Source organism: Erpetoichthys calabaricus, chromosome 7 (genome assembly GCF_900747795.2).
Source record: "Erpetoichthys calabaricus chromosome 7, fErpCal1.3, whole genome shotgun sequence".
NCBI classification, from domain to species: Eukaryota; Metazoa; Chordata; class Cladistia; order Polypteriformes; family Polypteridae; genus Erpetoichthys; species Erpetoichthys calabaricus.
The window spans coordinates 128,707,271-128,733,824 of record NC_041400.2 but is presented as its reverse complement, the minus strand read 5'-3'; the positions used below and the strand labels follow the sequence as shown (position 1 = coordinate 128,733,824).

At 36.5% G+C, this 26,554-nt stretch overlaps 1 protein-coding gene across 6 annotated transcripts in view; it reads right to left on the bottom strand.

Annotated features, from left to right (window-relative positions):
• cbwd (COBW domain containing) overlaps positions 1-26,554 on the bottom strand; it is a 67,974-nt gene that overhangs the window by 31,928 nt on the left and 9,492 nt on the right. For all 6 annotated transcript variants that reach the window (XM_028805348.2, XM_051929679.1, XM_051929681.1 and 3 more), the window contains 4 exons: positions 24,017-24,108; positions 15,491-15,550; positions 13,909-13,946; positions 1,739-1,785 (listed from right to left, as the gene is read on the bottom strand). In XM_028805348.2, coding sequence (XP_028661181.1) covers positions 1,739-1,785; positions 13,909-13,946; positions 15,491-15,550; positions 24,017-24,108 — 237 coding nt within the window. The remainder of the gene's footprint in view (positions 1-1,738; positions 1,786-13,908; positions 13,947-15,490; positions 15,551-24,016; positions 24,109-26,554) is intronic.

Here is a 26,554-nt window from a genome sequence, read left to right as displayed (position 1 = left end):
GCCTTGGTGTCACAATCCCTCCTAACCCATTAACAGCTGTGTTTGGTGTACTTCCAGATGGGCTTAAAGTGGAGAAGGACAAACAAACTGTAATTGCCTTTACTACACTATTGGCACGTAGACTTATCTTGCTCAACTAGAAGAATCCTAACTCTTCTCTTTTAAGTCAGTGGGTAACTGATGTTTTATACTATATGAAATTGGAAAAAATCAAATTCTCACTTAGAGGATCTGTGCAGAACTTTTTCAAAACCTGGCAGGATCTAATAAATAAAATTTTAGATTATGCTCTTAAAACACTAAGGATGCAGATTCTCTCCCCATTTCTTTTTCTTCTCCATTTATCTTTATCCACTTATTAAACTCATCAATTTACTTATTTTTACTAGCTTTAAGATTTACTCTGTTGGCCATGCTCTCTTTCTCGGGGTGGGGGTTGATTTGTTTTAAATCCTATTTTTGTAAAAATTTATCTATTTGTATGGAATGGTTACAATAAATTCAATAAAATAAAATAAAAAAACATTTACAATTGAATTATATATTTTTTAATTGTTATTTAAAATAAAAGACAATATACAATTTTGTGCTATGCTATAAATAGTAACAAGCCAGATATTAAGGATGCCAAAATGCATCTGACAAGGGATAGAATTATAGTGAAATCCATTGCATTAAAACAACATTTAAACTTGAGGCACAACTAATAATAATAATAATAATAATAATAACAAACAAAATGAAACACATTGTATAAAATATATGCACTTATTATGCCTTTCCACACTTAGTAAACGCATCCACTAACCATTAATTATACCAACAATCATATACTTAAAGCCATTTTAAAAAACTGAACAGAGATAAGCAGAAACAAACAGGTTAACTGAGCAGTATATTTAAAAAAATGCATATGAAGGAGATATCATGGAATGCATATGAAGGAGATATCATGGAAGAATTTATAATAAGAAAAGGCAATAAGGAGCTGATTATGAAATAGTTTACACAAAGGTTATTAAAATGTTTCTGCGAATACACGGAAAAAGTTAGGTAAGGCACTTGGCTTGCCATGCCAATCTTTACTTCTGACTATGTGACCCTGCACATGTCACTCTGAATTCCCTGTGCTGAGCTCCAACTTTAAAAAATAAATTTAATCAACCACTCTATATGTCTTTAAATGTAAATCCTGATAGGATGGTGTTTACTACTAAAACACGCTCTCTAAAATAAAACATGTTGGCATAGTGGAAGAGTTTAATAAGAGAAGTCATATGAGAGAGAGAGGGGTGAAATTTAAATTGTGTGCTTTTAGTAAAAGGAGGGAGGCTGCTCTCACAGCTAGTAAGGAAGCATGACTTGTGAAGGTAGGCTTATTCTTTGGAGGTTGTTAATTTGTACCTAGGTTTACTTTGGTGTTTATATCTCACTGTAAACCCTCATTTGTTGTTAAATAAAGTATTTCATGTTGTAGTTGATCTATTATGCTTATGTTTCAGAGACAAAAAAACATAAAATTCTACAATTTGATTTTTGTATGCTTTGTAGAATTCTGCATGATATTGCTTAGTATATAAAAGAAACATTAATTGACAGATTACAATATCATAACTGGCTGAATAGTTCACTACTCAGACTTTTAAATAAAAACTAATTTCAGAGGACAGAACCAGCAACATAATGTTTTACAGTCCAAAAAGACAGCTACTACATTTTAACTGTGGGTAAAATATACCTTGCTGCTTCATTAACAAGTCCTTCTTCCTTTTTTTCAGTTAAATGCTATCAAAGAAAGAACAGCACATTAGAATCCATGCATCACAAAATGTAAAGTGCATAACAAAGGGTTCATTAAATGATGTATCAAAACAAAAAAGAATTTTAAATGTGTATCTCCAGCAGAGGTGGGTAGACAAAAATTATACTCAAGTAAGAGTAGCGTTACTTCAAAATAATGTTACTCAAGTAGAAGTAAAAAGTAGTCATCCAAAAAATTACTCAAGTAAGAGTAAAGAAGTATTTGGTGAAAAGACTACTCAAGTACTGAGTAACTGTTTGATCATAATAAATTATTTATTTTTTAGAAATGTTGTAATAAGACAGACAAAAATATAAAATAATGTGCAAATTCTGCTATTTCCAAATAATAAAATAAAAAATGAGTAAAAATAAATAACATCTTTACAAAATAAAGATGCACAAATAACACAAAGTTCCAAATCTCAGTTTTTCACAACAAAGCTTTTGAAGCCAATACCTACAGTAGGTAACATGTGTGTTTGAACAGTGCAAACTACTTACAGTGAAAAGGTATACTGTACATTGGCAGTATAATACTGCATATTCACTTGCCCTCCAAATAGCACAGCTGATAGAAAATAACATTAGAACAAGACAGCTTGTGAACGTACAAGAAGTCTCACTTTACCTTGACTGTCTGTGCATGTTTGGTTAAAACGTGCTAGTTCTTAACTCAGTGAAGTGACGGTTAAGCTTCAGCAGGAGTTGGCTCTCATTCTTCATGTACAGTGGAACCTTGGATTGCGAGTAACTTGGTTTGCGAGTGTTTTGCAAGACGAGCTAAAATTTTTAATAAATTTTGACTTGATAAACGAGCGAGGTCTTGCAATACGAGTAGTCAGTATACGCTTTGTCTGCTGAGCGTCATGTGATCACAACTGAGCTGATGGTTCTTCTCTCTCTCGCTGTAGGATTGTGGGCAATCATCAGTCAGTGTGCCTCACTCATATAGTCAACATCCGTACAAGCGTATACTGTTTACTACAGTATTGTGACCACGTGTGTGTGCTGCGACGTGTGAGTCCCCGTTTTGCACCCCAAAACATGAAGCTGAGTCTCAATACTTTACCGATACCATCTTTATTCAGCTTGAAACAGGAACAACGCGGTTATTTATTGTAGCAGGATCTGCCACTCTCCTATACACAGACACAGCAGTCAGGCAGGGTCATGTCCAGGTTAGTGGCCAAGTAATACTGTGCCCTGCGCATTTATAATGTTCCCTGTGCCTTGTATCACCCATCAACGGCAGGTGCTTATAGCATGACCGCGATCTTTTCGGATTCGCTTTTACGGAGAACTGCTACAGCGCTGGGTGCCTGAGGTTGCTTCAGGACGCTCTTCTGCGTGTCGTCCCGTTGGGTCAAATCCCACAAGAGTTTAGAAACTCACTCACACCAGCCATGATTCTATTCAAAGGTAAAGTGCAGGTTAATTTGTTTTATGTATTTTTACTTTAGATTTTGTATTAATCATTTTTATATGAATAGTTTTGGGTTCTGGAACGAATCATCTGAGTTTCCATCATTTCTACTGGGGAAATTCGCTTTGATATATGAGTGCTTTGGATTGCGAGCACATTTCCGGAATGAATTATGCTCGCAAACCGAGGTTCCACTTGTATTCTTTCTTTCCCTGTCCGCTGTCTGTGAGGAGTTTGTGCCGCTATGCTGCCGCAGTTTGTGTGTGGTCATGTGACTGCATGACGATGTCTGATTTGTGAAACGGAGCCATGTGATTATTGTTGCTACGTCTGATTGGTGAAACAGTCATGCAGAAGATCCACTGGCGGCTTCTCTCTGGCAAAAATATAGTGTATCTAATGGAAAAAAAGTAACGATTCGAGTGTTGCCCAATGTAGCGGAGTAAGAGTAGCGTTTCTTCTTCACAAATGTACTCAAGTAAAAGTAAAAAGTATGGTACAGTAAAACTACTCTTAGAAGAACAATTTAAAAAAAAAGTTACTCAAGTAAATGTAACAGAGTAAATGTAACTCGTTACTACCCACCTCATGTATTTTTCACCCAACTAGTAAACATATTTATTTTTTCAAAACCAGGAGAATGTTGGCCATAGAAAAACTGCACACTGGCTACATTTTCATCAATTTTACCATAAACAAATTTTTTTTGGCCCATACAACACAGATCTGATTTTCTCTTCCTGTGCAAACTGCTTTAGGATAGAGTAATGCCAGTCTGTGCTTGGCTATAAATGGTAATATGATTTTGATTCCCAAAATGTGACCTGTGTGAAGATGCTCGTATGAAGATTAACTAATATTTTCATCTTTAGTTTGGGTGCGACATAACAAATAAGCATCATAAACAACCGCTTAAATTGGAAAACAAAATTAAATGTATATCCCTGACATACAGGAAGGTGTCACTTTTAATTTCACTTCTTTTTAGGTAAAGATGGAAATAACTGTAATAAAACTGTTTTTTGAAGAAATGCTTGCACAGGTGAAGGCAGTTGCAGATTCTGACAATGATATGCCAAGTTCCACAGAGACATGTGTGAAGAATGAAATTCTGGGTTTTCAGCTGTGCGAAGTAGTTTCAATCATAGATTTTTGAGAGAAGCTGGATTACTTCTTTTGTTTTAAGTTTTTTTATGGAAACAGACTACCATCAGTAGAAAAAAATAAAGCAGTTGGTCTAAGATGGTTAAAGAATGTTAAGAATGAGATGACAGAGCAGTCTGAGTAATGAAAACCACTAATATACTCATAAATAGATGTGCTCACTTCAGCCATGCACAGGAACAAGACACACATCTGCCAACCCAATATGAACTATAATTCTTGACAAAATTTTTAAAATTGGGTGCCCCAATCTTTCTTTATGTCTTTTTCTTGAGTTTACAGAATGATATAAATTGTATAGATATATACTGTATATATGTATAAATGTTTTTATGTACACACATACTGTGCATATACAGTTAGGTTCATAAGTATTTGGACAGTTACACAATTTTCATGTTGGCTCTCTACCCCATCACAATGGATTTGAAATTAAGAAAATAATTACATGATTGAAGTATAGGTTTTGAGCATTAATTTAAAGGATTTAACAGAAATATCGTATGAGCCATTTAAGATTTACATACATTTTTATACATGAACCCCCCCCCCCCCCATTTTCAGGGGCTCAAACATATCTGGACAATTAACTGACAACCTGTTCCACAGCCAGATGTGAGCAGGTCCCTCGTTATTTCATTAACTATTAAGATGGTAGAAGGTCTAGAGCTGATTCCATGTGTTTAATTTGCTTTTGGAAGCTGTCACTGTTAACTCCCAATATAAATATAAAGTCCGAACAGCTGTCCAAACAAGTAAAAACAGGCCTTAATTAGGCAGAGAAAGCAAAACAAATCCATCCTAGAGATAGTAGGAACACCAGGAGCGCTCCTATGTACTATATATATCAAGTCATATACATCAAGTCAATGAAACTTCTGGGATATTGATCTGGTCAGTTAAGTAGTACAGAGGGTTGTTAATCAGTTTCAGCTGCTTTGGTGTTAATTAAATTAACAACAGGTGCACTAGAGGGGCAACAGTGAGATGACCCCCAAAACAGGAATGGTTTAACAGGTGGAGGCCACTGACATTTTTCCCTCTTCATCTTTTCTGACTGTTTTTTCACTAGTTTTGCATTTGGCTACAGTCAGCGTCACTATTGGTAGCATGAGGCGATACCTGGACTCTACAGAGGCTGCACCGGTAGTCCAACAACTCTATGATGGCACATCAGTACGTGCCATTGCCAGAAGGTTTGCTGAGTCTCCCAGCACAGTCTCGAGGGCATGGAGGAGATTCCAGGAGACAGGCAGTTACTCTAGGAGAGCTGGACAGACCATAGAAGGACCTAAACCCATCAGCAGGACCGCAATCTGCTACTTTGGGCAAGGAAGAACAGGATGAGCACTGCTAGCGCCCTACAAAATAACCTCCAGCAGGCCATTGGTGTGAATGTCTCTGACCAAACAATCAGAAACAGACTTCATGAGAGTGGCCTGAGGGCCCGACGTCCTCTATTGGGCCCTGTGCTCACTGTCTGGCACCGTGGAGCTCAATTAGCATTTGCCATAGAATACCAGAATTGGCAGGTCCACCACTGGCGCCCTGTGCTTTTCACAGATGAGAGCAGGTTCACCCTGAGCACATGTGACAGACGTGAAAGGGTCTGGAGAAGCCATGGAGAACATTATGCTGCCTGAAACATCGTTCAGCATGACTGGTTTGGTGGTGGGACAGTGATGGTCTGGGAAGGCATATCCATGGAGGCTAGACAACAGCACCTTGACTGCCATTGGGTATTGGGATGAAATCCTTGAACCCATTGTCAGACCCTATGCTGGTGCAGTGGGTCCTGGGTTCCTCCTGGTGCACGACAATGCCCGGCCTCATGTGGTGAGAGTATGCAGGCAGTTCCTGGAGGATGAAGGAATTGATACCATTGACTGACCCCCATGCTCACCTGACCTAAATCCAATGGAACACCTCTGGGACATTATGTTTCGGTCCATCTGATGGCACCAGGTTGCACCTCAGTCTGTCTAGGAGCTCAGTGATGCCCTAGTTCAGATCTGGGAGGAGATCCCCCAGGACACCATCCTTCATCTCATTAGGAGCAGGCCCTGACGTCAGGCATGCATACAAGCACGTCGGGGCCATACAAACTACTGAGTTCGATTTGGAGTTGCTGCAGTGAAATTTCAGCAAAATGGACTAGCCTGCCACATCATTTTTTCACTTTGATTTTCAGGGTGTCTTTGAATTTAGCCATCTTTAGGTTGATAATTTTCATTTCCATCAAACGATGTGGGATCCTTTCGTTCCTAACACATTACCCAGTCCATATCAGTATAGATATCCAGCATGATTTTTTTCCCATTGAGATCTGATGTGTTTTCAAAGTGTTCCTTTAATTTTTTGAGCAGTTTAAATATATAGATCATAAGGGGGCGACAGACAAACCCAAAATACAGACAATGCACCACACGTTAATAGAATAAAATTAAGAATAGTTATTCCTCAATGCACTTTCACATACCTCCTCCTCATAATATGCCACAATTATACAATAAGTGAGTACAATAAATCACCAATTCATCCTCTTTCTCTCCTCCACTGAGTGTTGCCTTTTATGCCGGATCCGGGAATGCTTCTGGTGCCTTTCTGTCTCCTCTAAGAAGCATTTCCAGGCCACAGACAAAGTAGGGTGGTCCTCCCACAACAGCACTCTCTACTGATCCCAAGGGACCCCTTCAGGGCTGCACTTCTGCACTCCACTTCCCAACCACCCCTCCAGGTATCCTGACTAGGTTCTCATGCGAGGATCACTGCGACCTAGTACATCAAACAGTGGATTCAGAAAGTATTTAGACTCCTTCACTTTTTTCGCATTTTCCTTTGTTGCAGACTTGTGCAAAAGTCATTTCAATAAATTTCCCCCCATGTCAAATAACATTCAATACCTCAAATGTCAAAGAAAAACTTTTAGAAATATTTGCAAATTGATTAAAATAAAAAACCTGAAATATTTTATTGACACAAGTATGCAGACCCATTGCTCAGGTGCATCCCATTCTATTAAACATCTCTGAAATGTTTCTTTGCTTTGTTTGAAGTCCACCTATGGTCAATTCAGCTGATTGCACATGATTAGGAAAGGCAGCCACCTGTCTATATAACGACCCACAGATGACAACGTGTATCACATCAAAAAAAAAAACCAAAAAAAAAAACAACAATCCATGAGGTTGAAGGAATTGCCTTAAGAACTTAGAGAGAGGACTGTGCCAAGGCGTAGATCTGGCGAAGTCTACAAAAAATTCCTGCAGCACTGCAAATTTGCAAGAGCACAGTTACCTTGGTAAATTTTAAATCGGAGAAGCTTGGAACAACCATGACAGCTGGACAAATTGAGCAATTGTGGGAGGAAGGGCCATGGTGTGAGAGTTGACCAAGAACCTGGTGCTGACACTTGCTGAGCTCCAGAGAACCTGTGTGAAAATGTGGAAAACTTTCAGAAAGACAACAACTATTGCAACACTACACTGATCTATTCTTTATGACAGTGGCCAAACAAGTGCCTCTCTTCAGCAAAATACAAATGTAAGCCTGCTTGGAGTTTGCAGAAAGGCACCTAAATAACTCTCTGACTGTGAGAAACAAGATTCTCTGGTCTGATGAAGCCATCATTACATTCATGTCTGGAGGGAACCAGCCACCGCTCATCATCAATGCAATACCATGCCAAAAGTGAAGCAAAGTGGTGGCGGCATCATGCTGTCATGCTGTGTGTAGACTAGGCAGGATTGAAAGTTTAACAAAGCAAAAACCTGTTCCAGGGAGTTCTGGACCTCAGACTGGGCTACAAGTGTACCTTCCAAAAAGGGTAATGATCCTTATCACAAAGTAAAGACAAGCCAGAGCTTATACTTTAACCCAATCAAACATGTTTATATAGAACTGAAAATAGCTGTTCACTGACAGTCTTCATCCAACCTGACAGAGCTTGAAAGAATCTACAGAGAAAAATGGCAAAAAATCCCCAAATCCAGGTGTGTGAAACCTGTCCTGTCACACCTAAGAACGCTCAAGGCTGGGGCCACTGCCAAAGGTGCTTCAACTAAACATTGTGGTAAAGGGCCTAGATACTTATGTCAATATGATATTTAATTTTTGAAATCAATTTACAAATTTGACTAAAATCCCGTTTTTGCTCCATCATTCTAGGGTATTGAGTGTTGCTTGATGTGGAGAAAAATAACTGAAATGATTTAGCAAAAGGATGTAACACAGTAAAATGTGAAAAAATATAGGGGTCTGAATACTTTCTGAATTCACTATACATTGGATATACTGTATATTTATATCGTGCAGTGAGAAAGTATTAGTCAATTTATCATTTCATTTGTTTAGAAAAGAAGGTGTCAAACATGTTTTTCAGGTGTGAAAAGTTTACTGTGAAATCACTTCATTTAAAGGGATAATTTAAGCTAGCTTTGTCTAATATAGACTAACAAATTTTGGTGTTTGTCATCAAGAGTGAAGTTTGTGACATCTAGGTTGTACAAAAATAAGATCAAAATTGTGGAAAACCTTCAGTAAAAAATATTGACAATACCTAGCAGAATTACTCCATAACTGGCAAAATGAAGAATAAGTAACAAGTATCAAAAGACTAGTAATTTTATTTTAATATGCAAGATAGAATCACACAAAGGGAAAAAGCACAGTACAAAATAGTTTGTGCTTACCTAGACAAGTGAATATCTCATCCATTTGGTTGTGTAAGCACCTACTTGTCCATAGTTTATACACTTTACCATGCTCTGCATTTGCCCCATTCTATCTGTCATGATCTTAGTCTCTCTTCTCCCTAGAAGATAACATTTACTCTAATCTTCTCTTGCATGAGAAGATTTTAAATACTCACCTGGTCAAATATGCCAGATTATAGCTCCCCACTAGTGACGCTGGTGTCCCTGCACCCTTCAGTTTTAATTACTACTTAGCGCTATGGGCCTAAATTCAGATCCTAGGCTGCTCTCTTTCTCTTTGTTTGTCAGATATCGAATGTTCATATGAATGCTTCCATCTAGAATACCACACTCACTCTCCTTATAGGGACACACAAGCCTAAAATAATCCCAGGTCTTATTCAAGAGTGTAATCTGTGCGTTTCACAAGAAAGACCAACAAACTAATACAGGGGAGAAGTCACTAGGGGTTTTATAGTGGTGTATCAGTAACCAGTATTTCTACTTTCGAATTATTCACAAGTAAATGGTGTTACATTACAATGAAAGAAACTGTGTGAATTTCAAATGAAATTCGCAGACCTGTATCTGCAACATGTCTACAGTTCAGTGTGAACAGATTAAATCTATTATAGGAAGAGTTTTAAGAAAGATGGGTTCTTCATAACCACAACTATTTGAAACTACTGTGATATGAGCTACATTGTCGATGTTTATGATCATTCTAAAAAGACTATTTCCTTAAAATAAGCTCAGACAGTCAAAAAATATTGATTTTGGTGAAAGTCTTCCTCAATTTAGCTGCAGTGTTCTATCCATATTATTAGAATATAAGGAAACCCTTTCCCAGTTAAAAATAATAGACACAAACAATGACATTATATTATAATCTGATTTAAAATAAATGAGTTTAAAATAAAACAAGTTTGTTTCATTTAAGTGGCAGTAGACAAATGTGACATTCTTCAAATGAAAAAAACAATGACAGAAAATCTGTGTTTGATTGAAGGAACAAAATCACTGAAGAGCAATTTGACCTTGAAGCATAACCCTATTTTCTTCCTAATACAGCCATATCTCTTTATGTATTTGAAAAATAAGACTTTTCTGGTGTTAATGTTTGATGTGTAATAATAGAGGAAATCAAAAAACAACCCTTATTCTGACCTCTTCTTTGTAACTTGTTACCCATTTATTCAGTTGCCAGATTTGTAGATATAAAGAACAAAAGAACATTGTCTCTGGCCGAGGTGTCAGCTCCTCTGTGCCAGAGAATTGGCATTTCAACTTGTCCCATCATTTGTCCATGATTAGGAAATGAATATTTTAGATCACTAGGTGACAATCCCATTACTGTGATAGGCCCTGATATCAATTACTCCTTCAGTTTCAATTTGGCTCACAAGCCAAGAAACAGCTCTCAAAGCTACAGCTGTGAAAAGTTAGATCTGTGAAGCATGACGCCCTTAAATTGCTGCCTATTATCCAAGTGTCATTACAACTCCTTGAAGTGGAATTGTTTAAATCACATCAAAGACGGTTGTGTAAAGGTTTAGGGGCATACTCAACTTCAATATTAAAAACATTTTCAAGAGCTAAAAGTCATGTTTATGTTCTTCAGAGATTTTTTTTGATAACTCTGTATTTTATATAATGTTTCTGTTTGTACACTATATATATATATATATATATATATATATATATATATATAAAGTTTAATATTATCCTGGGGTGCCCAAAATTTTTTAAAACAATAAAAGAAAAATCACATTTTTGAGTAATTAAATTTAAATCACATAGTAAGTTGTATTGTTTTACATGTGTAGAAGCATTTTACACTTATAACAATTTTAATAAGCCTTACCTTCACGGTCACTTTTTAATGCATACGTATACATTTTTATCTTTACTAGCCAAACCGCGGTGTCGCATACGCCGCATAATTATGTATTGATGGGTGAACACTTCCTGAACGACACAGTTGTCCAAATGGGGGTGGGTTTGTGGATACCACTGTGAGTGAATGAAAAGATGGATCTCTGGAGAGAGCAACATACAGTTGTCCATGACTGAAAGCGAGATCGTCTGTGACGAAAGAGGCCACGCTGGTGAAAGTTACTTCTTCGGTAGGGATAAGTTTCAGCACTTGTTCATTAAGTTGTAGCGAGTCTTCGTTGTTGACGCTTAATATAGCTTGCGTACTGAGTTGTTCTGGATTCACAGTCGAGAAACACTTTTTAAATGTCTTTTAAGCACAGGGAAAAAAATGAACATGTGAAACATCCGTAATGTAATAAGGCACCAAGAAAAGTAACATTGCAATAATGCTATCTACAACCCGATCGCTGTAAACAGAAGTGAAAACAAAATCGAGCCCGGTGCATTCTTTAACTGCTTTGTGGCACAGCGGTAGTGTTGCTGCTTTGTAGTAAGGAGACTGTGGAAGATTTTGGGTTCGCTTCCCGCTTCCTCCCTGTGTGGATAGTGCTTTGAATACTGAAAACACCGGTATATCAATGTAATGAAGTATTATTATTCTTATGCGTCCAGCGCGCTCTCTCTCTCTCGCGCGCGCCTGTGTGTGTGTGTGTGTGTGTGTGTGTGTGTCGCTCACTCGCTTGCACGTGTTCCTGCATGCATACGCCGCATAATCATTTATTGATGGCTGAACAGTTCCGGAAAGACACAGTTGTCTAAATGTGTTGGTTTTGAGGATACAACAGTAAGTGGATGAAAAGATGGAACTCTGGAGAGAGCAACATACAACTGTCCATGACTGAAAACTGGTTTTGGCAGATACATGCATATCTTTTTGAAAGTTTGGCCCTGTGCCATATTAATTGTCATCGCAAAGGCCAATCTAACAGGAAATTGTCTTCGTGTAAAAATAAAAGGCAAATTATCCGCGAGAAACAAACTGTTTTACACGCTGCATACGCATAATCACGCCGCTTTTTTAATGTTTTTTAAGCAGAGGGAAAAAAATGAACATTTGCAAAATCCGTAAAGCTGCTTTCAGTAAGTACAATGCACAAGCGTTTAATTTGTCGGCCACTTTTTGCCAGCCGTCTTTTCTGGTTTGGGCTGCCTTTGCAGTGTTACCGCTTGTGCATATTAAATCTTGAAATCCTTCGAGTAACTAATTAACACCCATCCCCCCCCCCCACAACCCCCCCCCAGGTGATCCTGTGGTATAGCGGGTCCACAGCTCCCCTATAAAAGGCCATTTTTAAATAAATAATCATCACACTCATAGCGTAGCGAGGGGCGTGGAAGTGTGGCTGAAATGGTTTCCGGATGGAGTTATGCTGCGGGCATTTCTCCCCTGTGCAGTGTGCGAGCGAGTGAGGAGAGAGAGAAAGCAGGCTCGAAGGCAATGTGTTCCTGTGGTATAGCGGGTCCATAGCTCCCCTTCAAAAGGCCATTTTTAATCAGGCGACTGACAGTAGTGGAGTCAGGCACAGAGAAGGTCAGCTGCTGAGAGAGCGTCTGGACTGTTGCAGGGCCTGCATCGGTGAAGCAGGTGAGACACTAATGAAAAAGAGGCACAGGGCTTATTGGTTTTTAACGACTGCTTCCTTCATTGTGTTTTAACCTCAGTTTTAAAGGATTGTTTTAAGGATCCCATGGGATACCCCTAGCAAACTGTTTTAGACGCTGCATACAGTGATTCACATCTGCGAGAAACATGCCTCTAAATGACGGCGTGTTTTCTGAGGCGTCGCGTCCGAGTTGGTGGGCGTTGCTCTGCGAGTTGTCGTCGTATCCAGTGGTCTTAGAGTTGGTGGGCGTGGCTGTCTTGCGTGCTTTCCATGGCTGGCTACTTGTCGGCGGCTTAGTGATTTATATATATAGACTAGCCATGTGCGCACAACTACTTTGCGTGTGTTAAAGTTGTTTGTGAAGGGCTCCCTGTTTGAACGCGGCTGCCAGTTGTGAACTGGGCCCTTCGTCGCACAGCATTATGATTTTTTATAAGGGAAACAAAATTACAAAACAAAACCATTGGACATTGATTCGACAGGAACTGCCTACTCTGAATAGTAATTATGTGGTGGTGGAGGAGCATTTCTGCTTCTCTCCGTTCACAGTCCATCTTGTTTTCACGACGCTGTCGTTTCCTCTCACGATCTCTTCTCAACCTTTCTCTAATCTCGCAGGTTGCTTTGTGGCAATCCAAAGAGTAAGGAAGAACCAATGTTTCTTTCTTCAACTCCAAACACCGACTGATGGAAAATCACAGAAGTGTGTCCCACTTATATACTCTGACTGCCGACTCCAAGAAGCGGGTGAACATTTGATTTGGACGAAGTGCTGCCAACGACGGTGGATAGAAACAGAAAAAAACACAGTCTCGACAACGAAGCAGGTGTCGATGCCAGATCTAAACACAAAGAGTGGTATTGACAGTGTTTGTAAAGAAAAGTAACAACCAAAGCAGTGTCAGGGGAACATGAATTCGCGGACAAACAAAGATCAAGATCCAAATGAAGATTATATATAAAGATTAGTTAATTTAAAGCACAACAATTTGTTTAGTTTGAATGTCTGTGTTTTGAGGTGTGACTGGAGTACTACAGTCTTCAGTAGTATAAGCCTGGAGGAGATTCTTAATGCAATGCCTATGTTTTAGCTGTCTCTCTACTGCCATCTAGTGCTTCTTCTTCTAATTCATTCGCGGACAAACAAAGATCAAGATCCAAATGAAGATTATATATAGAGATTTTAATATGACACAAAGTAAAAGTTTTACATGAGAAGGAACCAGAAAAGAACACATTATGTAAAAATGAACAGTAAAAGAAAATATAGAATATTACTTACCTGAATACCATATTTTGCATCTACGATGGTTATAATACCTGAAAATAAAACAATATCAGCCTTTATATATCTCTGAGCTATAGTTTAAATGGAAATAGCTATCAAAATGATACTTATTTTTAATACACGACAATATAGTGATAACAATCAGAAAATCTATGAAATGTATAAATGTGTGTTTTATTGTATGAAACAATATCATATGCAATATTATTATGCATGTAAAGTTTTCAAGCAACAATGTTTTAAAAGTAATATGTGGTCTCTATTGATATAATTCTGTTATGGTTTCAAAAGAACAAGATTAGACTGGCAGCTAACAGGTCATACTCTGACACCTCTCAACACTAACTTAATCGTGTGAGAATCAATATATAAAATACAGCATACAATATGAAATCATCAGACAGGATTTCCATGGCAGATTCCAAAAACTACTTGTTAATAAATTAGACCAAATTATCTTAATTCACAAAACCAGGTGGTAGTTCATAATTATCAGAATCTACTTGCAGATTTCAGAACATGAGCTATACACTACTAAAATTTGGCATTCCAACTTTTAAGTAAACTTTAGCATTGTAAAATTTCAGGTTTTAAGGATAGACATAACACTGCACATGTTGGTTTGTGACACATCGAAGGGAAATGTTAGCTTAGCATAGTACCATGTACATTCACACTTTTAACTAAATTGCCAAGTACTTGATTTTCTGCAAGTGAAAATTGCCATGTAACACAATAATTTTCACTAAAGTGAGGACATATTGAAATTTGAAGTTTACAGGTCTATTGTCAAAATACCAAGTGAACAGAAGCATACTTTTGTAAGTCACATTTAACTTGTGAAAATGCACATTTAACTAACTTTCTATAATAATTTACAACACATGGACTATCTGTTGATAACAGATGGAGGTTTAATCTTTTTGACTCATTATAAAACTTTATAGGGCCTGTGTTTATAATCAAACACATTTTTTTTGTCTCTGTTGATTGAACATAACTTTAGTAAGAATATGCTACCATCTTCCAACCTGCTTCTCACAGAAGCCAGTTTAAATCCATCTCATATGCCTTATAAACATCTAAGTTGTTCCTGCAACAGTCCGCATTGGCATGATTTCTTCCCAACAAACCCAGTCTTTAAATCAAATCATTATTCCCATACTTATGCCATTCTAATATGCCAGAAGCTGAACTTGGATTCCTCATTTGGAAGTGAGCACAAACTCATATATAATATGTAACTGCATGCTAAGTATTTAAAGGTAGCATTAAACAACCCAACATGTTAAAAGGAACCCACTGTAAGTGTTATTATACATGGTAATTGTAGTACATTGTTTTCATTTTGTTTACCAATTAAAAAAAAATAGTATAATATTAGTCAACTTTTAAAATTCAAAAAAGTAGCAGTGAAATGTCTGAAGTGAAACACTATAATTATTTAATTTATACTGTTTAAAAGTGGATCATATCAATTAGGGCTCTGCAGGTAATGGCTAAAGAGGATACAAAACATACTGCATTTTATATGATGTAATTTAACTACAGTAATAAAGTAACTGATTTGTCTTACCATCCAGGTAAATATCAGTCCCTAGTTCAGCATCAACCCAAAACATGGAAGCTACAGAACCTGTAAGAAGAGTGAAAAGAATAAACTGTACAGGAGAATTTCATATCTTGCAGAACCCAGCCTCCAGGCAAAGCTGGGTTTCAGGATTAGGCATCAATACAAGTTACAACAATAGTGATGAGTAGATTTTCTGTTCCTAAATCATAACATAATGAAATACATAGACTAAACTGACATACAGACAGCCTTAGGGGAGGTTAGCATAGAGAACTTAAGCTCTGCTAGAATGAAATACAGAGCAAGCAATCTGCATTGATGTGAAAAGCTATTATGGCAGCTACAAAGATGACACAATGCTCTTATTGAACTAGTGCCACATTTTGTTTGCATTCAAATCAGGATATCATCTTTTGTGAGAACAGTGAAGTACAGCAAAGAAGATGATCAGATCGTAATAAAAGCTAACACACAGTCTAATTCTAAATGCATAGACCCAAGTACAATCAGAAAGTGCAAGAACAATTAAACTATTACATCACATTATTATCACACAAAAAATCTTGTTATTCAAAGTGGGCTCTTTTAATCTCAAAATAAAAATAAACAATTGATCAAGCCCATTTATCTACAGTATTAACCCCATCCATTTTTCAGACCTGTTTTATCCAATCAAGGATTGTGAAGGAACCTGAGCCTTTCAAAGACAGAATCAACAACAAGGCGGGAACCAGCTCTGGTTGATGTGCCAGTCCATTACAGAATATATTCACATCCACTTCCAGATCTGTGGCCAACTAAGAATATTCAATCAGTTTGACATGCACATCTCTGAAATGTGAGAGTTTTTAGTTCCCGGACAGAAAACTATACAGACATAGAAAGTAAATCCAAACTACACAGAAGCAGTGACCAGACCAGGATTCAAAATCTGTTCCATGAATCTGTGACACAGTAGCAGTAACCATGGCTCAGCCATGCGGTGTCTAGCCAATTTATGCTTATTTTTTTCTAGGTTTTTTTTTTTTTTTTTAACTCAGCAGTAGTTAATTTTACTTATCAACCACAATTAAATATCCTTTAAGCAAGAAAGTTGTGTGAATACTACTAAATATGAGTGTTTTGCATTACATAATATTAAATAACCAGTAATGGTGCACTGCGTGATAACGTGCAGTGAATACACTTGACTTGAGCATTCATAGATTTCATCCTCTTTCTCTGTACATTTACCATTCGTTTGCTTCCTGAGCAGCTCTTCTTTTCTCCACCCCAGCGGCTCGCTTCTTCTCTTTTTTTGTCGGCATCCTTTTGCATTAAAACTGATTAAGTCAGTATTTGTGTTGCATTTATTAGTACGTTTTCTTTAATTTTTCACCTAAACTGACACTTAAGTCTTCAATCTGCCTCAAGAATGATTTAAGATATGAAGAGGTAGGGGAAGTGATGGCGAAGGTGGTAGGGATGAGAACGCCACCCATACACATGTGCCGCACAGCTGCCCTGCTGGCTGCTGCCGTGAGTTGATTCTACAATAAAATAAAATAAAAATAAAAAGGGGAATAACTTTGGAGGTCAATCATCACCCCAAAAGTGGATAGTAGATGTCACATAGTATATGTGTACCAAATTTCATGTCAATAGTTCAAATAGTTTGCAAGCTACAGGTGATTTAAAATCCTGGACAGACAAACGGACAGCCACGGCAGCGTATTATATATAAAGATAATTATATTTAAGATGCAATTCATTCATCCATCCATCTTCAAACAAGCTTATAATCCAGCTGATGGTGTCAAAAACTGTCCATCTAGCATAAAGTGCAAGGCAAGAACTAGCCATGGACATGCAATGCTCACATATACACCCAAATTTATTTATATTGGGCCAAAGCAGAGTGCCACTTCACCTAGCTTACTCATCATTGGGAGACAGGAGAAAAACCCATGGAAAATAACTAAGAAAGCAATGATAAATGGAGAGAACATGGAAACTCCACACAGACAGTGCAAAGGTTGAGATTCAAACCTAGGACTCTAAAGCTGTCAAGCAGCAGTGCGAAATATTGTGACACCTAATAAAGGAATCAACTACTTTAATTTATTGCATTATAAATAGTATTCCTTAAAAGTCTTTTTAGATTAATGGTATCAGTGTGTTGCATCGAGATTTAGACATTTACATTGACTTTGAGAAATACTAAATTATCTAAAATCAACTGTAAATCTTTTATTTTGACACATGAATGAGTAACTATTAAACACAGCAAAGAAATATCTATTAAAAAGAAACAAACATAAAACTGACCAGTAAATAATGGTATTCTGAATTTTTCAGTCTTACTGGCATGTTTTGTGACATGCTTGTCTAGGCAAATGAAACTCAAGGGAGAAGCAAGGATAACTGATCTCATTCCCCTCCTGTCCTAAGAGATCTATCCTAAATGCGTAGGTGTAGAAGCCTCTGACTGCCAATCATGTCAGCGCTCAAACACATTCTGCTTCTTTATGCTGCTTACTCATCCAAGAGAAAGCAAGAACTTTGTAATCTAATGACTTCTTGATTTTTATTGATTTTTTTTCACAAGCTAAACAGTTTTGCAATTTGTGAGAAATAGGATTTGCCTTTCCAAAAAGGGCTAAATCACTGTAACTAGAAGTGTACATGACAGTCATTTGGTTTTAACATGTTCTTTTAAACAGGAAATCACCTTAAATGTCATTATAATAAAAAAGCAAGCATTTATTTGACATAGATGTGCAATTTGTATTTTGATCTTGTTTTGTTTGTGCATCACAATATTTCAGTTTATTAAGAATATATCTCATTACATCAAAATAGTTAATAATTACAATTTTAACCATACAATGCTATATATAAAATTATTACTAACTTAATTAAATTTGATACTAAATTAAAACTCTTGCAGAACAGGCAAAAATATAATTTAGAAAACCTTAAAGAAACAATGGATTACATTAAAAAGTACAACAAAAGGTAAGTTTTATTAGACAACTTTTGAAATTTAAACCCATTTATTGTAAACAAATTCATAAATAATATTGTGACCAAAAGTAGATCTTTATTTTAGGCTGATGATAAATGAAGAAAAACATGTATTTTTTAAGTGTTCCTTCATTTCTACAAAACTAAAATTAGCATTGTAACAATAATATTTCAGATTATCAGAATTAAAATACTTAATACAGTTCCAGCATAATGAAAATATTACAAGAGTAAATGAAATATGTGTGTAAAAACTTATTTCACTACAGTGAGAAATAATACACAATTAGGTAAAAAATGTAAAAAAGACAAAATTCTATTACATGGTGAGTCAAAATTATGTTAACACTAATGGTACTGCTATGTATATACTTATATACAATTTTTGTGGACAATTTATGTGCCACATAAGGTACATGTGTTGAATATGATGGTGAACAGGTTGAGACATTCCTGTAAATCATCTTGCACATATGAAGTATATTTTGTGAATAAATTGCTTCCGCCATTCAAATGTTAACATAATTTTGACTCACCCTGTATATTTCAGCTACTTAATATACTGTACTTATTGTATTAGAGATATTCTGTATCGCAATTATAAAAGTATAGACATGTATTCACCCTTTTCAGTGTGAAATTTAATTACACAAGAGTTATAAATAATACAGTACTGCTTTTATCACAATGTGAAATCCTGACAGGGGCAAATAGTATATTTAAGCATGTCACAGTAAAATTAATTAACCCAGTATTAAAGAATAAGTTGGGTATTTTTCAAGTCAAGTGACCTGTCTTTTTCTTTTGTGATATTATAAGGGGTTACCATGCTTTAAACTTTTTTGGATGTCAACCCTGGACTGCTTTCCTGGCCACATTACAACTAATAACACTTAATTTTTAAAAATGACACTTTTATAGGAATAACTCATTCACTTCCATTTCTAAAGATGACAGAGTATTCTGAAATCAATCTAGCTTTCATATATAAGGTGTGACAGTTTAATTCCCGGAGTGAACCTGTAGAAAAAATGTGTGTGTATCTGTGCACTATCAGCTACTATCATCTTCAAAGTAATTTCCTTCCACAGCTATGCAGTTAGTTAGTTAACTTTGCCATTCCTGGCAAACACCCCTGGAACTCTGTTTCTAGAATACCGCCGAGTTCCTTTGTCATGTTATACTACATGTCAGAAAAATTTTCATTTCATGGCATTTTTTTTTTGGCTATTCACAAATCAGGTGAGTAGAATGGATGATCCAATTTGCTAGACTCAAAATGGGCTTTGAAGAATCTTTATAGAATAAAAGGTTTATTTTCACAGAATGGTCAAAACAAATGAAAGGTCCATGGAGCAAACAGGCAACTTAACAAATCCTAATACAAGAAACTGTATAAGGGGAAAATAAAAGAAAATAAAGAACAAACAAAAAAAAAAAAACAAAACAAAGAACAAACATGTTTAAAAACACAAAACAATCCAGGAGAACCTAAAATGCACAATCCAGAAAAGAAGTCAAGAAAACATAGCAAGAAGGTTCAAAAATTCACAAAGCACAGTAAAGGTGCAAGAACTCCCCACACTCCCAGAGTGCATTCACAATGAAGTGAATCATGAGGAGCTGTAGAAGATCCTCCAAATATGTGGGGCTGAGGGAAGTTCCTGGTGGTGAAAGGACATGGAACATAGCTGAGGCAACATACTGTATATACAAGATCAAATACAAAGAATAATGCACATACCCAACAAAAGCAACCTTAACATAAATAAATGACACAAAATACACAAAAACAACATAAAACAAGACTTTGAACATGACTAGCAGTAAGGAAGACAAATATACTAGTGGCTTTTATGTAATTTAAAGTTATTTTGCACTCTTTGAGTGTTCCATGTTATGTGATCATATCAGGTCTGAGCGAAGGCAGATAATATTTTGAGCAGACCAAATTGGGTCAAGTTTTATTTACTTTTTTCAGCACTGTAATGGACTGTGCAGATGGCCACCATTGTTAAACTGAATCAAGTAGCTAATTGACTTAAAGTAACTTTCATCTGTAAAACTGTTTAAACCAGAATCAAATCAATTAAATACTTGTAATTAGAAGGTAATAATTATAAGCAATCTAGATTTGAGGGTTTTTAAAACCTCGATGATAAAGAAAGGAAAGGAGACATTCTACCACCTCAGTTCAGGGGAACCAATTTCAAACTTAGTGTTAAACAACTGCGAGGAGCCAGAACCAATTCCAGCTGTAAAGCAGATATTCACAATTCCATTTCCAGGTTTACATCAATGTATAGAGTACATTCACATAATGCATTTCATTTTGACGTGATCATACAGTATTTCTACATTTCTCAATCTGATCCTGAAAGGCTACTTAAATGATACAAGACTAAAAAGGTCTATATTTCAGTGTGCATTACATCAGTAAGAGACTGATATTAATCATATAAAACAAACTATATAAAAATTCTCCAAGATTTTACTTTTACCTTTTAGCAGAACACTTGCCATAGTGAATGATAATATCTATTAGTAGAGCTTTAAGGGTGCTCAACCATAAATGCCTGGCCCCAGCTAGTGACATGGTGGCATTTTAACAATAAGGTTGTAGTTCTATACACTGTAATTTCAGCCTGAATGTTCTTTGGAACATTGGTTTCTAAATCCTTGGAGCTTGGTAACCAAAAACTAGGCCTTTGAGATACTGCAATCTATTACAATAGAAATTTTGAAAAATGTGAAAAAGATGAGTGAAAGAATTTTGACCTTCACAATTTTTTAAGAAAAAAAACCCCATTGCTGTTACTGAGTAAAAACTTATCAACCTTAGATATATAAAGCACTTTACACAGAGCTCCGCATTACAAGGTGCTTTACAAAGCATGCAAGAATACAGTTAAAATCAACAAGATAACCAAGTGCAATACAAGATCATTTGATCACATGATAAACTACATGGATACAAGTATTAGGTAGAGCCCCCCCCCTGACTCCGCCCTCAAAAAAACTAAAAATGAACAGATAATACCTAACAGTTAATATACCATGTAAACAAGTTGTCAGATAGAGACTGAAAGAAATTCAGGCAAAGCCAGTATTTTCAGAAGATAAAAGGTTTCATTTGCAGGAATACCGGTAGTTTGAATGCTTCTAATGTTGGGTCTCAAAGAAGAGAGAATGTTCAAAAGAGTAGAAGTCATAAAATTAAAATAACTCATGGCACACTTCACCAGTGGAGTGCAGCATAGGAATCTGTATACAATGGTAAGGCTACAGTGGTAGTTTTCCTGGTTAAATTCCTGACATTTTTTGAATCAGTGGCCACATACAGTTAGGTCCATAAATATTTGGACAGAGACAACTTTTTTCTAATTTTGGTTCTGTACATTCCCACAATGAATTTTAAATGAAACAACTGAGATGCAGTTGAAGTGCAGACTTTCAGCTTTAATTCAGTGGGGTGAACAAAACGATTGCATAAAAATGTGAGGCAACTAAAGCATTTTTTAACATAATCCCTTCATTTCAGGAGCTCAAAAGTAATTGGACAAATTAAAAAACTGGAAATAAAATGTTCATTTCTAATACTTGGTTGAAAACCCTTTGTTGGCAATGACAGCCTGAAGTCTTGAACTCATGGACATCACCAGATGCTGGGTTTCCTCCTTTTTAATGCTCTGCCAGGCTTTTACTGCAGCGGCTTTCAGTTGCCGTTTGTTTGTGGGCCTTTCTGTCTGAAGCTTAGTCTTCAACAAGTGAAATGCATGCTCATTTGGGTTAAGATCAGGTGACTGACTTGGCCAGTCAAGAATTTTCCACTTCTTTGCTTTAATAAACTCCTGGGTTGCTTTGGCTGTATGTTTTGGTTCATTGTCCATCTGTATCATAAAACGCTGCCCAATCAGTTTGACTGCATTTAGCTGGATTTGAGCAGACAGTATGTCTCTGAACACCTCAGAATTCATTCGGCTGCTTCTGTCCTGTGTCACATCATCAATAAATACTAGTGTCCCAGTGCCACTGGCAGCCATGCACGCCCAAGCCATTACACTGCCTCCACCGTGTTTTACAGATGATGTGGTATGCTTTGGATAATGAGCTGTTCCACGCCTTCTCCATACTTTTTTCTTGCCATCATTCTGGTAGAGGTTGATCTTGGTTTCATCTGTCCAAAGAATGTTTTTTCCAGAACTGTGCTGACTTTTTTAGATGTTCTTTAGCAAAGTCCAATCTAGCCTTTCTATTCTTGAGGCTTATGAGTGGCTTGCACCTTGTAGTGCACCCTCTGTATTTATTTTCATGCAGTCTTCTCTTTATGGTAGACTTGGAAATCGATACGCGTACCCCCTGGAGAGTGTTGTTCACTTGGTTGGCTGTTGTGAAGGGGTTTCTCTTCACCATGGAAATAATTCTGCGATCATCCACCACTGTTGTCTTCCGTGGACGTCCAGGTCTTTTTGCGTTGCTGAGTTCACCAGTGCTTGCTTTCTTTCTCAGGATGTACCAAACTGTAGATTCTGCCACTTGTAATATTGTAGCAATTTCCCAGATGGGTTTTTTCTGTTTTTGCAGCTTAAGGATGGCTTCTGTCACCTGCATGGAGAGCTCCTTTGACCACATGTTGTCTGTTCACAGCAAAATCTTCCACATGCAAGCACCACACCTCAAATCAACTCCAGGCCTTTTATCTGCTTAATTGATAATGACATAACGACGGACTTGCCCACACCTGCCCATGAAATAGACTTTGAGTCAATTGTCCAATTACTTTTGAGCCCCTGAAATGAAGGGATTGTGTTAAAAAAAATGCTTTAGTTGCCTCACATTTTTATGCAATCGTTTTGTTCACCCCACTGAATTAAAGCTGAAAGTCTGCACTTCAACTGCATCGGAGTTGTTTCATTTAAAATTCATTGTGGTAATGTACAGAACCAAAATTAGAAAAACGTTGTCTCTGTCCAAATATTTATGGACCTAACTGTATACATTATAAAATCACCTATCTCAAAGAATACAATTCTAGAACCCATTGAAGTGGATTTTAGTTCATAAAACATTATTATATACTATTACTTACTTTAAAGCATTATTCCACTATTGCTGATACGTTGTCGACCTAACAAAATACTATGTACAAAAACCTCTGTGTCAACAGCTTTTTTATCCCACCTCACCAAACACATGCCTACCAAATTGATGATCCCCAAGTGAGTGGGCCCTGTAATGAACTGTTGCCTCATTCAGGATTAGTTCTTGCCTAATGTCTAAAAGAACCTTGACAGACAGAAAGCCTTTGCAGCTCTCAAAATAGATTACAATGATTTGTAATGTTATGTTGTGTTGCTTGCACATTCAATACACATGTAAGTCTCCTTCCACAAACATTAAATAAGCTTACCACCAGAAAGGCACCATATTGGTATATTTTACTGATTGGCATGTTGTCTAAATAGACAATAATTGAATAAATACTACCAGCTTAGAGCAAAATGTGAAGTCTGTCTGTCCTACCTGGATCTGCAAGTCCAGTGGTTTCCAACAAAATATAGTCAAATTTTCCCTTTTTCTGCATTAAGTTTTCAATAGCTTTTAGGCCATTATTCCTTTCAAGATAAAAAAAAAATGTCAAATTATAAAATAGTTTTTTGGGCCAAGACTCATTAATGCTGTGATAAGAAAGATGATGAAAGAAGCATGATTAAAAATGTTTAAAATATGTCAAAGAATACACAAGCATCCTCAAACAACCATGTACTCTTGAGATCTGAAACTTCAAATGCTTCACTGTCATCAAAAAGAATAAAAGTAATAGGAAAACTGCACATAAGCTTGCAACTGAATGTTTACTTTGAGAAATAAAGTTCTAAAACAGAGCTGAATAACAGTTCTTTTAGTAGTAGTAGTAGTAGTATTGTCATAACACTGACATTAACAACTGGCTTAAGGACAAATATGTATTGAGCTGCTCTCAACATTTTGTTATGTGTTAGTCTTAATCTTATTGAAATGGTTCTAATGAGCACATGAAATCATCAACATTTGTCAAAAAAAATCCTCTTTTTCTCCTCGTATGTTGTTATTTTAACAAAGGCTTCATTCTAAAATATGATAACATGGAGTAACTTCAAAATCTTGACCTCTAGTGTTTGGCCTGGTGGATGACACGTGCTTAAAGCTATGTTTACCTTGCAGCTAAAGGTTACTCCATTATGATTTTTGGCACATATCTTTGTTTTAATCTGTTAATATTAGCTTTACAAATTATCCAAATCCGATATTGTGTGTATATAAATCTATCCTGAATGTAGCCTACATGCACAAAATTACTATAAACAAATCTGTTTTGCCAGACAGATGCAACCTAACAGATTACAGTGAACAACAACATGGCTACTGTGCTAATTAGTAATACTGTTTCCAGTGGATGCCATATGCAAAATTGTTAAGTCGTCATAGCAAGAAAAAGAAACCTAAAATGAAGAATAATAGCTGTTGCTTTGGGTGCAAATAACCAATGATGTCTCCGTTCATTAAAACCTGTGGAAACAAGGGAAGAGCTAGCCCGACCAAATGAAGGTTTTTCATCCCTGATGACCTCCTGAATGCGCTAGAGGAGATTTCTGCAGTATGCATGTAGCACTGGCATAATACATTATGTTCCCATCATTGCTAGGCCCACAACCTAGCCCCGGAAAAACAACATTAATTATTTTAATCAGAAGTGACTTTTATTAATTGTACAGGATGTTGTTGACCAATTCTTATGGTAAGGACATTCCAAAGATATCTGAGCTTTATTACTAGACAATTTCAATCCAAGTATTCAGATTCAGGCCAGATGTGAGTCTCATATATCTGTATTGTATTATTAATGTAGACATGCATTATTAGTAACTAGCAAGAGGAAATCAAGATTTTTGCAATATACCATGCTGTCATTAGCATGAGTAAATGGGAAACAAGATTCAGCAGGCCGGGCTATGATTTTCCAACCATACAACTTTTGATCTGTCTTCCATATCCCACTCTAAAAGTACCTACATGTTTTTTTGCTGAAAAGAGTGAAAGTAGTTTGGAGCATTAGCTAATATACCTCATCCATGACAATGAAAAATTGGTTGTGTTCTAATTAACAACCATTTTCACATTTATTATATTTACTTGTTAGTTTACTAACTGGAGATGATCAGTTATTCTGTGTGAGTTATGTCAGCCCCCAATTGACCCCTGCATCATTTATCTGCCTTAATCTCAAAAACGTGATTAGCTGGAATTTTTATCAGTGGGGTCCTGTCTCTAAGTCTACTAGTGACACTGTTATGCTCGAAAACCCCATCAATGTTCCTATTTCTGGTACACTTATGACACATGCTATATGTGCTGTATTTGAAATAACATGCATATTTAGTCTTGCTTTTTTTCAGAATTACACACAAATACGGTTCAATGACACCCATTTACAAGCATTAAATAACTGTCCAAATATATGATGCTGCCGGCTGTATTAGAATGGTATGATTAATTGTGTAGACTTGATGTATATAGCATGGGTCACATTTGTCAAAGAAACAGATGTAAGAAGAGCTGCGATTTGATTAGTTTGATGTTTCAGCCATGTACCAAATATGGAAGCCTCATAATGACAGAGGAGCATACTGACACACAGCCAGTTTCAGGTATAAGGTTAAAATTTGACCTTCAGAAGTGCTTTTGTATAAATGTCAATGCTAATTTAAACAATAAAAGTATATGGGAGAAGAGTCTGAATTGGAGTAAGCCACTGTAATTTGGGGTGTGTAAGGAATGTAATGATTTACTTGATGAGGTATAAGTACAATACATAATAAACTACAATCGTTCTATGAGCTATTTGATATATTAAAATGTGTACTTCAATTTAAGTCTAAACATTCTCAATTTTAAAAGAAATTTGCCACCCTCTGACAAAGGTCCATAGAGGTCTAGATCCCTAGTAAAGGGATGATTCGGAATTTCCACATGGGATTAATACATTTTATTTGGTCTAATCTATTGAATAATGGTATTTAC